At 46.2% G+C, this 17116-nt stretch overlaps 1 protein-coding gene across 6 annotated transcripts in view; it reads right to left on the bottom strand.

Moving 5' to 3' along the window:
* Positions 1-507: 507 nt before the first annotated feature.
* The window catches only part of FRMD5 (FERM domain containing 5), a 101107-nt gene continuing 84498 nt past the window's right edge, over positions 508-17116 (bottom strand). For 3 of the 6 annotated variants that reach the window (XR_013215605.1, XR_013215608.1, XR_013215609.1), the window contains 4 exons: positions 16980-17048; positions 16572-16678; positions 3747-8576; positions 508-3692 (listed from right to left, as the gene is read on the bottom strand). Coding sequence is in view for 1 of the 6 variants with exons in the window: in XM_077263177.1 (XP_077119292.1) it covers positions 8035-8576; positions 16572-16678; positions 16980-17048 (718 nt within the window). In the remaining 5 variants the exon portion in view is untranslated. Of the gene's footprint in view, positions 8577-16571; positions 16679-16979; positions 17049-17116 lie in introns of all 6 variants that reach the window. The other 3 variants (XR_013215607.1, XR_013215606.1, XM_077263177.1) reach the window with 3 other exon arrangements.

The following is a 17116-nucleotide window of genomic DNA, read 5'->3' on the forward strand; positions in this document are numbered from 1 at the left end:
GTGCTATCCAATAAAGCACCAGATTTCATTAGTCCGATATATATGCTCTTGTGTGCGAGCCAGAAAGATGGGAATTACCCTTTCGATCCAAATAGTCTTCACATATTGGTCTGTATGGTATGTACAGCGCCCCTTACTTCTGCATCAGGGGGTGCAGCACTGGTGACATTGCATGAGCAGCTACCTGCCAGGGTGCAGGCACAATCACCAGGGATCGTGGCCTAATAAGATCAGAGAATAATACCAGACAATAGTGTCTAAGCAATATTGGGGTTACACTGCAGGATGAGCTGAACAGAGCAGTTGCCTAAAATATTACACATATGCAGCTAAATGCTGCACATCCCAGAAAATGATATAAAGTGATCACCAACCTGTCACTTCTCCGGAGCGCTGAATGCACAGTGGGAGTCTATTGTGTTCTCTGCACAACTAGTCACCACATTATCTCTGCTGTCTGGTGATGCCCAACAGGGAGAACTAAGAAACCACAAAGGCCGAGCAGTTTACAATGTTGTTTTTATTATTTAAAAATACTGTCCACCACCAGGACTATTATGCGCGTCTCCCCCGTACTATGCGGGAGGGTGCTGTGGAGAACATGACTTAGAATTGGCACAAGGATGTCCTTTTTTGTCTATGAAGCCTTAAGATTCACAGTTGCAGTATGTTTCCCCGGCAAATACATCATGCGGTCTACAGACTCATGCTCGACCACACTATATGTGCACAGAACAGGAAACGGGCAAATATGAGAAAAACACAGAATGACTTCTCTATGCCAAAATGACAGCCATGGGCAGTGCTCTGTATGGCAGCTTTTTAATATGCTCGCTACAGTCACAAAGCAACCCAGCACCAGAATACAAATCAAATGTTTCTAGATCTTCTTCTAGAAAGTAAACTGCATAGAAGGATTTCAACAGACCATGGATCTGACTTTTCTACCACTACATGCCTATCCGTCAGTGTTGTATTGGCACAGATGAGATTGCTCAGTTTGCTGCATAGATACCAGCTATGCAAGAAGAGAAAGACAACGAACTGGAATGATCACTAAGCACATGGAATATAAAATGGCTCCTCTTATCTGTGGCTTTACTTCCTAAGTCACTTAAAGGCTTCTTTCGAGTAACAGTAACCCAAAATGTGTTAGGGAGCATATCTGGACATCTACCTATTATAGCATCTGCCAATTAGAGCTAAACTACTATGCACGATAATAAATATCACCCGAAAATGCCAGTGAGGGACTAGACGGCTTCGTCTGGTTTCACAGAGTTGTATCCTAGCTGCACACTAATGTCTGCAGTGCAAGAGCCAGAACCACAAGCTTCTACCCTGATCTAATCTGGTTTATTAAAACTTCGGGGGTCTGCGTGCTGCAGCCTAAAATGTGGCCATATTGTAGCCATGTGTAACCAGCCTTAGGCCTCACGCCGCTGGCTGTGCTGCGACTTCCCAGATCTACAGAACTGTAAACCACCTCCCGGCGCCCTGCTGCACTTCCATATGCCTCAGATGTCAGAGCGGTGGTTCTGCTGTAAGACTAACCATAACATTGGTCATGTTCTATCTGATGCTGTCCCGTAAAACCATTGATTCGACAGGAATAGAGTTACACAAAGCACCATACGTCCCAAAGTCGGCTGAGTTTCATTATTTGAGCAGGGGCGGGTGCTGAGTGAAGCCATTTTAAAAAGGTGCTTGTCTTCGTGACAGATTCCATCGACGGAACAATTCCAAACCACAATGTACACAACACTCGTCACAATTTTATCAGACATTGGCACATTAATATGCAAACAATTCTGTACAATGGTAAGACATGAGCACTTTGCCTGAACTCCTGACTTGTTTTGCATAGTCCAAGCTTGGCCACTTCAGTGTGGATGGCAGAAGCCTTCACAGCTTTGCATGCGCCTGCATTCATTACTAAGCAAAGCATGCAGAGATGCCAGCTGCTAGAGGAAATGGCTCAGGATGGTATCTACACCTTAGAGGGATGTAAAGCAAAGCCACTGATTCTTGTAGGACCGTCCAACTATGTAATGTATCGGAGCGTCTGAGCCCCAAGTGGCTGATATTGGGGAACAGGCGGGCATGTCTCATTTCTTGACACCCCATCTTTTGTTCTCAGGGGAGATGAGCGGACAACTCTGGCCGCAGCTTATTCCACAGACTCATCGATGCTCAGCAAAGCATCCATGTAAGTAGAGGAGGAGTAACTTTTGGCTGCCACTACCTTTACATTGTCTAGTTCACTACAAGTGTATTTGTATGAACATTATTACCCCAGAGACATTATTGGGAGTCTTGTTCTGCAGTGTGACCTAAAAGAAGAGCTCCAGTCATGAAATATGTTTCCACTGATAACGACTTAATAAATAGTCAGTGATACTGGGGCAATAAAATCATACAATTAGCGGTGCTGAGCAGGGGCCTCCACCCCCCAGCTATTGCCTGTAAAGATCTAGGCACATATTTTCCCTTATACATAAGTTTTCCTTATGTGATGAACTGGAGATTTTCTTTAATTTTCACAAACTCTCAGAAGATACGATCTCTACTTCTCCTTTGTGCATTAATTTAAGGACCCCCCCTAATGTTCACACCAACCCATCCTACAAGCTGCGTCCTGCCTTGTGCATTTGTAAGCACTTTCCTCTCCGCGCTGCCTTATTTTTTTTTTTTTTTTTGCCATGAAGTTGCCCTGTGACTATAACTTAACTAGAATTCTACTTTTTATTTTTACACATAGCACGCCAACAAAACAAATTCTAAAAAGCAATTAAAAAAAGTAAAGATAACTTTGATAACAAAATAATACTATTTTCTTAAAATATAACCTTGAAACAGTCTCTGCGATACAAAAGTAAGGTACAATAATATGTTTGGAGGCAAATAGTTCCCCACACTTGCAGGGAATGGGTAGAAGGTCCATTAATGATGACACCGGCATTTAGCTACAAAGCACAACATATAACAACTAGGGTTATGGGGAGAAAACGACACCACAGTCATTCTACTATGGACAGCTCCCAGGCTTCTGCGCCTGTTCAACAGCCACTCAATGGGTAATTATAGGCATCTATACAGAGTAGTTCTTCTATAGTCCGTGGTGCCCTATATTTCAGCTTAGATTGGAGCCCTCCGTCACATTTCTTGGACCAGGGAAGGAAATAAGACACATGACTTGGACAGACGGCATATACTGCAATCTTCTGATATGAAGCGATCACTCCACAAGTGCATATGTCTGCTTCACTGCCAAAAATAGAAAAAATAAACCATACTGCAAAATCCAAACTAATGGCTCTGCCCGTTCCCACATAACTAACCAATATATAAGCTCAATCATATTCAGAACAGTTCAGTATGGAGAGTTTTTAACTTCTAATATCCTAAAACTGGGTAACTGAGCTGTTCTCTCCCACACAGACGAGGCTTCTATTACTACATAGAACTCAGGATATAAAGTTCTCACCTCCTAATGCATAGACATAAAATAGAGCTCTCGCCTCCTCCTAATACACAGACATCAGGACATAGAGCTCTCGCCTCCTCCTAATACACAGACATCAGGACGTAGAGCTCTCACCTCCTCCTAATACACAGACATCAGGACGTAGAGATCAGGATGTAGAGCTCTCACCTCCTAATACACAGACATCAGGACGTAGAGCTCTCACCTCTTCTTAATACACAGACATCAGGACATAGAGATCAGGACATGGAGCTCTCACCTCCTAATACACAGACATCAGGACATAGAGCACTCGCCTCTTCCTAATACACAGACATCAGGACATAGAGCACTCACCTAATATAGAGATCAGGACATAGAGCTCTCGCCTCCTCGTAATACAGAGACATCAGGACATAGAGCTCTCACCTCTTCCTAATACACAGACATCGGGCTCTCACCTAGTACACAGACATCGGAACAAAGAGCTCTAACCTAATACACAGACATCAGGACATGGAGCTCTCGCCTCCTTATACACAAACATTAGGACATAGAGCTCAGAACATTAGGCTATGTGCACACATAGCGGTTTTTACCGCAGAACCGCAGCGTTTCTGCAGCTGCGGGTCCGCAGCAGTTTCCATAGCGTTTACAGTTACTTGTAAACCTATGGAAACCGCAATCTGCTGTGCACATGCTGCGGGAAAAACCGCGCAGAAACGCAGCGGTTTACATTCCGCAGCATGTCACTTTTTTTGTGCAGAATTGCTGCGATTCTGCACACATAGGAATGCATTGATCCGCTTACTTCCCGCATGGGGCTGTGCCCACGATGAGGGAAGTAAGCGGATCATGTGCAGATGGTACCCGGGGTGGAGGAGAGGAGACTCTCCTCCAGGCCCTGGGAACCATATTTGTGTTAAAAAAAAGAATTAAAATAAAAAATAATGATATACTCACCTCTCAGCGCTGCACGCGGCCGTCCGGTCTCAGGGTTGCTGTGCGAGCAGGGCCTGAGATGACGTCGTGGTCACATGACCGTGACGTCACGAAGGTCCTTCTCGGCACAGCATCTTTGGAACCAGACCGCCGCGTGCAGCGCCGAGGAGATCGGACGTCAGAGGGTGAGTATAACCAATTTTTATTATTTTTAACATTACTATTGATGCTGCATATTGCTGCATATGCAGCATCAATAGCATAGGAGTAATCCCGCAGCGGAAACCGCAAAACAAACCGCGATAAATCTGCAGGGATAACCGCAGCGGTTTTGCCCTGCAGATTTATCAATTCCGCTGCGGGAGAACCCGCAGAGGACGCCGCAAAGTGTGCACATAGCCTTAGCTCTCGCCTCCCCTAATACACAGAGATCAGAACATAAGCGTCTAACCTCTATTATGTATGCGGGTATAGAGCTTTACTACCAGACATGGAGGCAGAGATCAATCTCATATCCAGATGTCAAAGAATTCTCATTTCCTAATTCCTAGATATAATACAGATCTCTTAACCAGTGTTATTGGGTATTAGGAGAGGGTAACACCATCATTGTGGAGGACTCGCAGTCTTCTCTGCCAGGACTTTCTGCTCTGTTTTGCGATGTGCCTACTAGTACAGATGTCGTATCGCTCAGTACTGTGGTGCCATTCTTCAGCTGCAGGTAAGACTTACAAAATAGAGGGGGCTGTATTCCTACCAGGATTCTGGGCGATAGCGATATGGGACATGTCTCTCCTTTGTTTTTATTACAAAGCCATCTGGGCAAGCCAGTATAGTGTGTAGTCTGTAATCACCAGGAAAGTGAGGCTGCATATTACAGTCCTATCAATGCCAAAAGTCATAGGCACACACGGCACAGCCTGTGATGGCGGCTCTGGATGTGTCACATTAATGGGTGGAGATGGATCACATCTCCTGTAGTGGGATAATGGCCAACAACACTGGGGGAGAGCACATTAAGGTTTCTATTCCTGTTGGGGTGATCCTTATATCCGAATATAACACCGCCTTTCCCACTATATGATCTATTTTGTGAAATGTTCCTATTTTTGTTGAGAACTGTCACAAAGGAGCAGGTTTTGAAATCAGATCCTCCAAAATATTTCCCAAAAACTACTTAACAAGCATGTAAAACTCTTCACACATAATATAATTTTTTTTTTTTCTATGGGAAATCAACATTGCTGTTTATCGGGAGTTTTGTGGGCATTTTTTTAAAAAAAAAATCTTTACGGAAACTTCTCCACATTAGGCACAGTCTAAGCATAAAGCTGAAAAAAAATCTTCAAAAACTCTGCCTCCAAAAACTCTCACCAGAAAGGATCATTTTCTGAACCAGTTTTCGATTGAAAAATAGTTTTTTGGAGAAAAAAAAAACCACTGTGTGCACATACCCCCAGGTTATAATCACACACTGCAGGATAATGTAGGGAAAAATGGAAGTGACCAAGTGTTTCTAAGCCCCATTCACACCTGGCCAATAAAAATTTGCAGCGTGCGTGGTCTATGACCAATTTCATAGGCGTATCACAAGATATTTTGCCCACTGTATTAAATTTGGTGGAATCTGGGACAAAATCTACATGGATGTGTGTTTTTATTATTGAGGGATCCTGCGATCGATTTTTATACCACATGAACATATATTGCTTTATAAACTGATCCTTGGGATATTCTGAGGTCATGTTGTGGTTTGGCTGCAATTTTTCCGTAAACTGGGGCAAAATGATTTTTGCTAAAATCACTGGAAAAAATTAAACGGGACCATGATGGGTGAGTAAACCCTAGGAGAAATCGGACACATGTTAAAGCAAAACCTAAGTCTACACATGACTATCAATCATCCTGGGTTTAATTCTAATGCAACAAAGGTTTTTTTTTACAGGAAAGGTATTATCAAAACTAATGTTACCTATTTTATAGAACCTCAGTTCATAATTTGTCTGATTTTGGGTGCAGTACCCAAATTTATCCTCCAGATGTCACTATTAGAACAAATCTAAGAAGCCTGATCCCAGTGGGAACATTCTATGTGCAGTAGGTGATGGAAACAGTGACAGCTGCATGCTATTTCATGGCCATTTATTGGACCCTCGATTTTAACAATGCTGACGAAGCTCTGCAGCTCATGATCATGTAAGACTTGGTGTAAATACGTGCTGCGACCTACCACTAACCAGGCACCTGCTCTTACACTAGACAGTGCCAGTTCAGCAGATTTAGTTAGGTTTATCCTATCATTAATTGTACCTGGGTCCGCACAATGCAGGCTGATACTGTGTGAGCTGGAATCAAGGCTAAGGGAAATAATTTACAGAAAAGCATAGCAAACCAGTGCTTGATGGGTGCATCCGTTGTGGGAAGCTGCTGGACGCTGAAAGTTGTCCCTGTGCCCATTGGCCATGACAATGTCATGTAGCCAATCTAACCCTAAATAACCTTTAGGCTGGGTCACACTTGCGAGTGCAATGCGAGAAACTCGCACGAGTCCCGCACATCAATACCCGGCACTGCCACCTCAAGCGTTCAGCTGCATAGAAATACATGCAGCCGCATACTCTGGTCTGAGTGCCGGCGGCAGTGCCGGGTGTTGATGTGCGAGTTTCTCGCATTGCACTCGCAAGTGTGACCCCGGCCTTACTGTTGCACTGGCCTTAGGTAGGGTCCTATTTTTACTGAGACCCAAATACCTGTGGGGCTGAAACATTAATGTTGTCACAGCATGAAACTAGATAAAGATGAGCAATTTGATTCAGCCTGCCCCGGTCCGGCGTTCAGTGGCAGCTGGACTTCACTAATGTGAGCAGCCTGATCGACGTGGCATCCAGGGCACCTCTGGCGCTTACCAGAACCAGCTTCATCATGATGTTGCCTCACACAACCTCATGATGTCCATCCCGCTATAGGAGACGCCCACGATGTTGGGCACAGAAGTGAAGACCAGCTGACAAGGAGGACCAGACCGTGAAATGGGGCAGCTTAAATGGAGATGCTCATCTTTAAAAAAAAAAAAAAAAAATAGATGAGACAAGCAATGACTGGACCCAATGTATCACCATGGCGCATCATGTGTGATAAATGTGGCTCACCTTGAAGATATGTTAGACAGATTTGGGCGCTTTGTTAATAAATTATCCCCCAATGTTCCTACTCTTGACCACTTTACAGTAACCGCTTGGGTCAAACTGTAATTCAGCAGTGAGGTATTGCCATCCTGCAACACATCTGCTATCAAGTGTCCATTCCTGGCCGCTGTCCGGGGGCTGCATGTGGCTGGAAACCCTAGTCTGGCTTATCGTGTAGAGGAAATTTAATCCTGCCTGACCCATATATAGGCTCCATGGGTGTGAGATTACACAGCTGAAAGTGGCTACAGAAGCCCCATGCAAAGTCTTGGGATACCCTCCACCTCTCTCATCGTCGTCCATCCATTCACACTGGACAACCCTAAGCAAAGGTTTATTCTGACAACCTTTGTATTATGAAGGGTCTGAGACAAGACAGGGGTGAGAAGGGGAGGACACTGGAAGACATCACACAGTCAATGAGGGCCACTGCATGTAACATCAGGAGTCAATGAGGCGGATGAGAGGATGTAGTTTGCATGATACCCATCGACGCAGAGGACAGAAGTACTGATAATGAAACTGCTGGAATTCAGGGGTCAACCTGATGTCCCTCAAAAATGCTAATTCCAGGTCAGACTCTGCCAATATAACCAGCAACAACAGTAATGCCAACAGAAGACACAGAGTGACTGCAAGCAGCCGCAGAACACTTTGTAGAAACTTATTTGCCTGTTCCGGTTCCCTTTGACTTGCTCGCTCTGGGCCAGGCAGAGCCGGCGGGGGTATCTCCAGGTCAGGAATGCTGGTAGCAGCCAGGTCATTCTCCTCGTCCTGGGTTGTACAGGTTGTACCATTCACCTGCTGCCCAATCGATAACTCCAGGTTGGAATCCGACACGGGAGTAGGAAGGATGCTGGAACACGGAGTGTATGCCTCATCGCTGATCACCGTCTCCCGGGAGGAGCAAGGAGATAAAGCATCAAGGCTGTCAGAAGAACGAACCGGAGTAGAGTGGGCACTGTCACGTAGAGACTCCAGACCTGGGGGAACAGCGACACTTAAGAGAAAGAAAGTAATGTAAACATGCACAACAGATCACACATGAACGAGCACAATAAAGGATCGGCATACAGCTATGCTCCATACTGGGATATTTACCTTTTATTCCAGTTTCCCTTACATTCGTAGCTGGCACACGTGGTGCAGGGAGTCCTCCTGCTTCCTCTGGTACACGTGGTGCAGGGAGTCCTGATTTTGGTACACGTGGTGCAGGGAGTCCTCCTGCTTCCTTTGACATTCCCATTTCTCTCGATGGTGCAGGTGGTGTAGTAAACACAGGGATCGCTGCAGTAAGAGCTGGGAAGAGGGGCAATGCCCCCAATGCTCTACCCAAAAGCCGAGGCCCCAGACTCAGCACCCGAATCTTCACATCACGGTAGCAGTGATTGATCATACGCAGGTGAACGTTCACTTTGGTTTTGATACGGATGAGACACTTCACCATGATGAATGGAGGGACGGCCCTTATTTCTAGTCACACTTTCTGTGTAGCACTTTTACCTATGTTCCTACCCACACGTCTCGCCCTGATCACCCACACTTGCCTGTCCCTCTCTCTAGCCACTTTCTATAACCTTCCACTTCTCTTCCTCCTGGGCGTCTGGCTCTCCTCATCTCCAGACTGTGTCTCCCCACCTCCCCTCTCCCTATGCTCTGACATACAAGGTGAAGCTTCTGGCTCCTGGACGCTATTTTGGGAACCAGTATATCTTCTACTGAGCAGAATCAGGAGAACCCTTACCACAGCTGTCATTTACCACTCCCCCATGGCGGGCTGCTGCTTACAGACACTGTCCCACTTCCCAGACTCATGTCCTCATCCACATGGAGAGGATTTATATGCGAGTTATTCTGCACAGGGTTCCCGAAATGCAGTGTACGAACATTAGCAAGCTGCTGTTCCTATTATGCTGATGATAGGTCTGTACACCGACCTGGAAACTCACCAAGCAGAATACGGAATGGATGCAAACAGGGCGTCCTCGTACATAGCAACCAATGGTCTACTGAGTAGTATTGTGGAATATACTGAAGAAATAGCGCCAAGTGCAAAGACATTCATGCAAGGGTAACAGAAGATCAATCACTAATAAAGAACTTGCTTAGGTGCACACTGTGCATTATGAGTGACAGATGCGCTTTTTGCAGTGTAGGTGCCCCTGCTCCCCAGTGATGGAAGGAGGATGGGTGCAGGTGCTAGTATGGATCTGCCTCATTCACCATGCGAACTGCTTTTATTTTATGCAGTGGTAGGGTATGTGCACATGGCGTCTTTAAGACGTTGAGGATTTCCTAGATGATGACGCTTCCAGAAAAAGCCGGCAGTCAAAGGCAGTTTCCATGTCATTTTTGCAGCTGAATGTAAATTATAACTAGCAGGCGACTGAAGGACGAGCACTGCACCTTTTATCTACGGTTTCCAAACCCTCAAGCGATTAGAAGAAGTAACAAAAGACTGAATAAGTGAACAGTAATGTCGCTGTGACATCGCAAAGCATTATTTTAGTTTTTTTTTTGTGGCAGTTTCCAAGCAGAATCTGTCCGAAAAAGATGTTGTGTTCTCAAACCCTTAGGCTACGTTCCCACCATGAGCTTTTGATGTTGCAGATTTTCTGCACCCGGTACTTGCATTTTTCCGAAAATATGCAGCATAAAAAACTCCCCCAAAGCTCACAGTGTGAACATATCCTTAGTGTAATCTCACTTGTGTTTACTGTGGGTTTTCTGTGTGAAAATTAAAATCTCAAACATAAAGCCTCTTGTAGTGGAATATCAGCGGATGTCCAGCAAAATGTCTGGGATTTTCAAAAATTTGCCCAATAAAAAGAATTGATCTAAAGTAAAAGAAAAACCATTATTTACCTGTTCAATTACCCTCGGCTGCAGTGGTCCTGCCAACACTGGAGCAATGGTGCCACATGGTTGAACTAGATGGACTTAAAGTCTTCCTTCAACCTTAATAACTATGTAACTATGTAACATCGAGCAGCCACGTGATGGCTGCAGCCAAACACTTGTCTCGGCAGTCACGTGCAGCACATGAAAGTGTCACTGCCGAGTCATATGACCAAAGAGCATCACTACAGAACTGTCAGGCATTATCAGACCAGAGGGGCACAGAACCAGTAAGTGGCATTACCAGAGCACAGGGGCACAGAACCGGTAAGTGGCATTATCAGAGCACAGGGGCACAGAACCGGTAAGTGGCATTATCAGAGCAGAGGGGCACAGAACCGGTAAGTGGCATTATCGGAGCACAGGGGCACAGAACTGATAAGTGGCATTATCAGAGCACAGGGGCACAGAACCGGTAAGTGGCATTATCAGAGCAGAGGGGTACAGAACCGGTAAGTGCCATTATCAGACCAAAGGGGCACAGAGCCAGTAAGTGGCATTATCAGAGCACAGGGGCACAGAACCGGTAAGTGGCATTATCAGAGCAGAGGGGTACAGAACCGGTAAGTGCCATTATCAGACCAAAGGGGCACAGAGCCAGTAAGTGGCATTATCAGAGCAGAGGGGCACAGAACAGGTAAGTGGCATCATCAGAGCACAGGGGTACAGAACCGTTAAGTGGCATTATCAGAACAGAAGGGCACAGAACCGGTAAGTTGCATTATCAGAGCACAGGGGCACAGAACTGGTAAGTGGCATTATCAGAGTACAGGGGCTCAGAACTGGTAAGTGACATTATAATGTCGGGCATAATCAGAACAGAGGAGCACAGAACCGGTAAGTAGCATTATCAGAGCACAGGGGCACAGAATAGGTAAGTGGCATTATCAGAGCACGGGGCACAGAACCGATAAGTGGCATTATCAGAATAGAAGGGCACAGAACCGGTATGTGGCATTATCAGAACAGAAGGGCACCGAACCGGTAAGTTGCATTATCGGAGCAGAGGGGCACAGAACCGGTAAGTGGCATTATCGGAGCACTGGGGCACAGAACCGGTAAGTGGCATTATCAGAGTACAGGGGCACAGAACAGGTAAGTGGCATTATCAGAGTATATTATAATGCCACCAGTTGTGTGTCCCTCTGTTCTGATAATGCCACTTACCTGCTCTGTGCCCCAGTGCTCCGATAATACCACTTACCGGTTCTGTGCCCCTGTGCTCTGATCAGAGCACAGCGGCACAGAATAGGGTGGCATTATCAGAGCAGATGGGCACAGAAGCAGCAAGTGGCATTATCAGAGTACACGGGCACAAAACCGGTAAGTGGCATTATCAGAGCACAGGGGCACAGAACCGGTAAGTGGCACTATCAGAATAGAAGGGCACAGAACAGGTAAGTGGCATTATCAGAGCACAGGGGCACAGAATCGGTAAGTGGCATTATCAGAGCAGAGGGGTACAGAACCGGTAAGTGGCATTATCAGAACAGAGGGGCACAGAACAGGTAAGTGGCATTATCGGAGCACAGGGGCACAGAACTGGTAAGTGGCATTATCAGAGCACAGGGGCACAGAACCGGTAAGTGGCATTATCAGAGCAGAGGGGTACAGAACCGGTAAGTGCCATTATCAGACCAAAGGGGCACAGAGCCAGTAAGTGGCATTATCAGAGCACAGGGGCACAGAACCGGTAAGTGGCATTATCAGAGCAGAGGGGTACAGAACCGGTAAGTGCCATTATCAGACCAAAGGGGCACAGAGCCAGTAAGTGGCATTATCAGAGCAGAGGGGCACAGAACAGGTAAGTGGCATCATCAGAGCACAGGGGTACAGAACCGTTAAGTGGCATTATCAGAACAGAAGGGCACAGAACCGGTAAGTGGCATTATCAGAGCACAGGGGCACAGAACCGGTAAGTGCCATTATCAGAGCAGAGGGGTACAGAACCGGTAAGTGGCATTATCCAAACAAACCTATTTCAACACCCTCATCACCTCGCTGTCCAATAACCCTAAACGTCTCTTTGACACTTTCCGGTCCCTACTCAACCCAAGAGAGCAGGCCCCAACCACAGATCTCCACGCTGACGATCTGGCCAATTACTTCAAAGAAAAAATTGACCACATTCGACAGGAAATCATTTCCCAATCTCTTCATACCAAGCACTGTCCTCCCTCCCCCACTGCATCTAGTTCACTCTCTGACTTTGAACCAGTTACAGAAGAAGAAGTAAGCAGGCTCCTTGCATCTTCTCGCCCGACCACTTGCACCAGCGACCCCATTCCGTCGCATCTCCTCCAGTCCCTTTCCCCGGCTGTCACCTCTCACCTAACAAAAATATTCAACCTTTCCCTCACTTCCGGTATTTTTCCCTCCTCATTTAAGCATGCCATCATACATCCACTACTTAAAAAGCCCTCCCTCGATCAAAATTGTGCCGCTAATTATAGACCTGTCTCTAATCTTCCCTTCATCTCTAAACTCCTGGAACGCCTGGTCCACTCCCGTCTTACCCGCTATCTCTCAGATAATTCTCTTCTCGACCCTCTTCAATCTGGTTTCCGCTCTTTACACTCTACTGAAACTGCCCTCACTAAAGTCTCTAATGACCTACTAACAGCTAAATCTAATGGTCACTATTCCATGCTAATTCTCTTGGATCTCTCCGCAGCATTCGACACTGTGGATCATCAGCTCCTCCTCACTATGCTCCGCTCCATCGGCCTCAAGGACACCGTTCTCTCTTGGTTCTCCTCCTATCTCTCTGGCCGATCCTTCACTGTTTGTTTTGCTGGTTCCTCCTCCTCTCACCTTCCCCTTACTGTTGGGGTTCCTCAAGGATCAGTCCTAGGCCCCCTCCTCTTCTCTTTGTATACTGCCCCTATTGGACAAACAATCAGTAGATTTGGTTTCCAGTACCATCTCTATGCTGACGACACCCAATTATATACCTCTTCTCCTGTTATCACGCCGACCTTTTTAGAAAACACCAGTGATTGTCTTACCGCTGTCTCTAACATCATGTTCTCCCTCTATCTGAAACTGGACCTGTCAAAAACTGAACTCCTCGTGTTCTCTCCCTCTACAAACCTACCTTTGCCCGACATTGCCATCTCTGTGTGCGGTTCCACCATTACTCCAAAGCAACATGCCCGCTGCCTTGGGGTCATCCTTGATTCCGAGCTTTCATTCACCCCCCACATCCGATCACTGGCTCGCTCTTCTTATCTGCATCTCAAAAACATTTCCAGAATTCGCCCTTTTCTTACTTTCGACTCTGCAAAAACTCTTACTGTCTCACTTATTCATTCTCGTCTGGACTATTGTAACTCTCTACTAATTGGCCTACCTTTTACCAGACTCTCCCCGCTCCAATCTGTCCTGAATGCTGCTGCCAGGATCATATTCCTCGCCAACCGTTACACCGATGCCTCTACCTTGTGCCAGTCATTACACTGGCTACCCATCCAATCCAGAATCCAGTACAAAACTACTACCCTCATCCACAAAGCACTCCATGGCTCAGCACCACCCTACATCTCCTCTCTGGTCTCAGTCTACCAACCTACCCGTGCCCTCCGCTCTGCTAATGACCTCAGGTTAGCATCCTCAATAATCAGAACCTCCCACTCCCGTCTCCAAGACTTTACACGTGCGGCGCCGATTCTTTGGAATGCACTACCTAGGTTAATACAATTAATCCCCAATCCCCACAGTTTTAAGCGTGCACTAAAAACTCATTTGTTCAGATTGGCCTACCGCCTCAACGCATTAACCTAATTATCCCTGTGTGGCCTATTAATAAAAAACAACAACATAATCACGTTCCTCCATCATGTTCTCATACACTTTATGCAGTTAATAGCCTCTGTGTCTGTACTGTTACATACTTAGGCAGTTAACTGGTTCATGCAGCTTTACATGAACACCCGAGCCTTACACTATGGCTGGTCCAAATAACTAAAGCAATTGTTACCATCCACCTCTCGTGTCTCCCCTTTTCCTCATAGATTGTAAGCTTGCGAGCAGCAGGGCCCTCATTCCTCCTGGTATCTGTTTTGAACTGTGATTTCTGTTATGCTGTAATGTCTGTTGTCTGTATAAGTCCCCTCTATAAGTTGTAAAGCGCTGCGGAATATGTTGGCGCTATATAAATAAAATTATTATTATTATTATTATTATCAGAGCAGAGGAGCACATGACTGGTAAGTGGCATTATCAGAGTACAGGGGCACAGAACCGGTAAGTGGCATTATCAGAGCACAGGGGCACATAACCGGTAAGTTGCATTATCAGAGTACAGGGGCACAGAACCGGTAAGTGCCATTATCAGAGCAGAGAGGTACAGAACCGGTAAGTGGCATTATCAGAACAGAGGGACACAGAACAGGTAAGTGGAATTATCAGAGCACAGGGGCACAGAACCGGTAAGTGGCATTATCAGAGCAGAGGGGTACAGAACCGGTAAGTGGCATCAGAAAAAAGGGGCACATAACCGGTAAGTTGCATTATCAGAGTACAAGGGCACAGAACCGGTAAGTGCCATTATCAGAGCAGAGGGGTACAGAACCGGTAAGTGGCATTATCAGAACAGAGGGACACAGAACAGGTAAGTGGAATTATCAGAGCAGAGGAGCACATAACTGGTAAGTGGCATTATCAGAGTACAGGGGCACAGAACCAGTAAGTGGCATTATTAGAGCACAGGGGCACATAACCGGTAAGTTGCATTATCAGAGTACAGGGGCTCAGAACTGGTAAGTGACATTATAATGTCGGGCATAATCAGAACAGAGGGGCACAGAACCGGTAAGTGGCATTGTTGGAGCAGAGGAGCACAGAACCGGTAAGTAGCATTATCAGAGCACAGGGGCACAGAATAGGTAAGTGGCATTATCAGAGCACGGGGCACAGAACCGATAAGTGGCATCAGAATAGAAGGGCACAGAACCGGTATGTGGCATTATCAGAACAGAAGGGCACCGAACCGGTAAGTGGCATTATCAGAGCACAGAGGCACAGAATAGGTAAGTTGCATTATCGGAGCAGAGGGGCACAGAATCGGTAAGTGGCATTATCGGAGCACTGGGGCACAGAACCGGTAAGTGGCATTATCAGAGTACAGGGGCACAGAACAGGTAAGTGGCATTATCAGAGTATATTATAATGCCACCAGTTGTGTGCCCCTCTGTTCTGATAATGCCACTTACCTGCTCTGTGCCCCTGTACTCTGATAATGCCACTTACCGGTTCTGTGCCCCAGTGCTCCGATAATACCACTTACCGGTTCTGTGCCCCTGTGCTCTGATCAGAGCACAGCGGCACAGAATAGGGTGGCATTATCAGAGCAGATGGGCACAGAAGCAGCAAGTGGCATTATCAGAGTACAGGGGCACAAAACCGGTAAGTGGCATTATCAGAGCACAGGGGCACAGAACCGGTAAGTGGCACTATCAGAATAGAAGGGCACAGAACAGGTAAGTGGCATTATCAGAGCACAGGGGCACAGAATCGGTAAGTGGCATTATCAGAGCAGAGGGGTACAGAACCGGTAAGTGGCATTATCAGAACAGAGGGGCACAGAACAGGTAAGTGGCATTATCGGAGCACAGGGGCACAGAACCGGTAAGTGGCATTATCGGAGCACAGGGGCACAGCACCGGTAATTGGCATTATCGGAGCAGAGGGGCACAGAACCGGTAAGTGGCATTATCAGAGTACAGGGGCACAGAACCAGTAAGTGGCTTATCAGAACAGAGGGGCACAGCACAAGTGGCATTATCAGAGCACGGGCACAGAATAAGTAAGTGGCATTATCAGAGGAGAGGGGCACAGAATGGGTAAGTGGCAGTATCGGAGCAGAGGGGTACAGAACCGGTAAGTGGCATTATCAGAGGAGAGGGGCACAGAAGGGGTAAGTGGCAGTATCGGATCAGAGGGGCACAGAATTGTAAGTAAATTCCTGCTCTACCGTAACTTTTTGGAAACTCCTTTTAGTGATACCTTTTAACCTAAATGACAAAAAATAAGCATTATGAGTAGAGTTGTGCCTGACAAACATTTAAAGCAATACCTACCCTCCATGATGGATATATGAACAGCACGTCTTCGTGTCCGGGGAACACTACTTAACCTCAGTCCATGGCTAATTGTGGGACAACTACGGCTTGGCACCATTCCCGCTCTGTAGCACAAACAAGACATAATTTATCAATAGGGGTTTTTTTAGTAAGCAGGACTTAACTAAAGGCATGTAATTGTTCGGAGACCCCAAGTGGAAGGATGCCGGAGTCCATTTCACCACTATACAGTTTACGGCAGTTTAGCCCTATCCTTGTGGGGCAGTAATACAGGCACAGTCCATGGACAGGCGTGTCGCTGTTTTTGATACGATACCGATTTTCTTTTTGTAATATTGGACATCCCCTCTAAAGAACACTAAGTAATTAAGGAGGAATAATAGAGTTTTGGTAAATAGTATGTACCTGTGAATTTCAGGAGGCTCCCTCTTGATTTTGGCACTTGATTCCATTACTTCTTTAGCAACTCGACCACTAGGGAAATATATAAAAATTTGGAAGTGGGAAATAAAAATGCTGTATAAAACCAGGGAGGGGGAGAA

This window comes from Ranitomeya variabilis, chromosome 5, assembly GCF_051348905.1.
Source record: "Ranitomeya variabilis isolate aRanVar5 chromosome 5, aRanVar5.hap1, whole genome shotgun sequence".
NCBI classification, from domain to species: Eukaryota; Metazoa; Chordata; class Amphibia; order Anura; family Dendrobatidae; genus Ranitomeya; species Ranitomeya variabilis.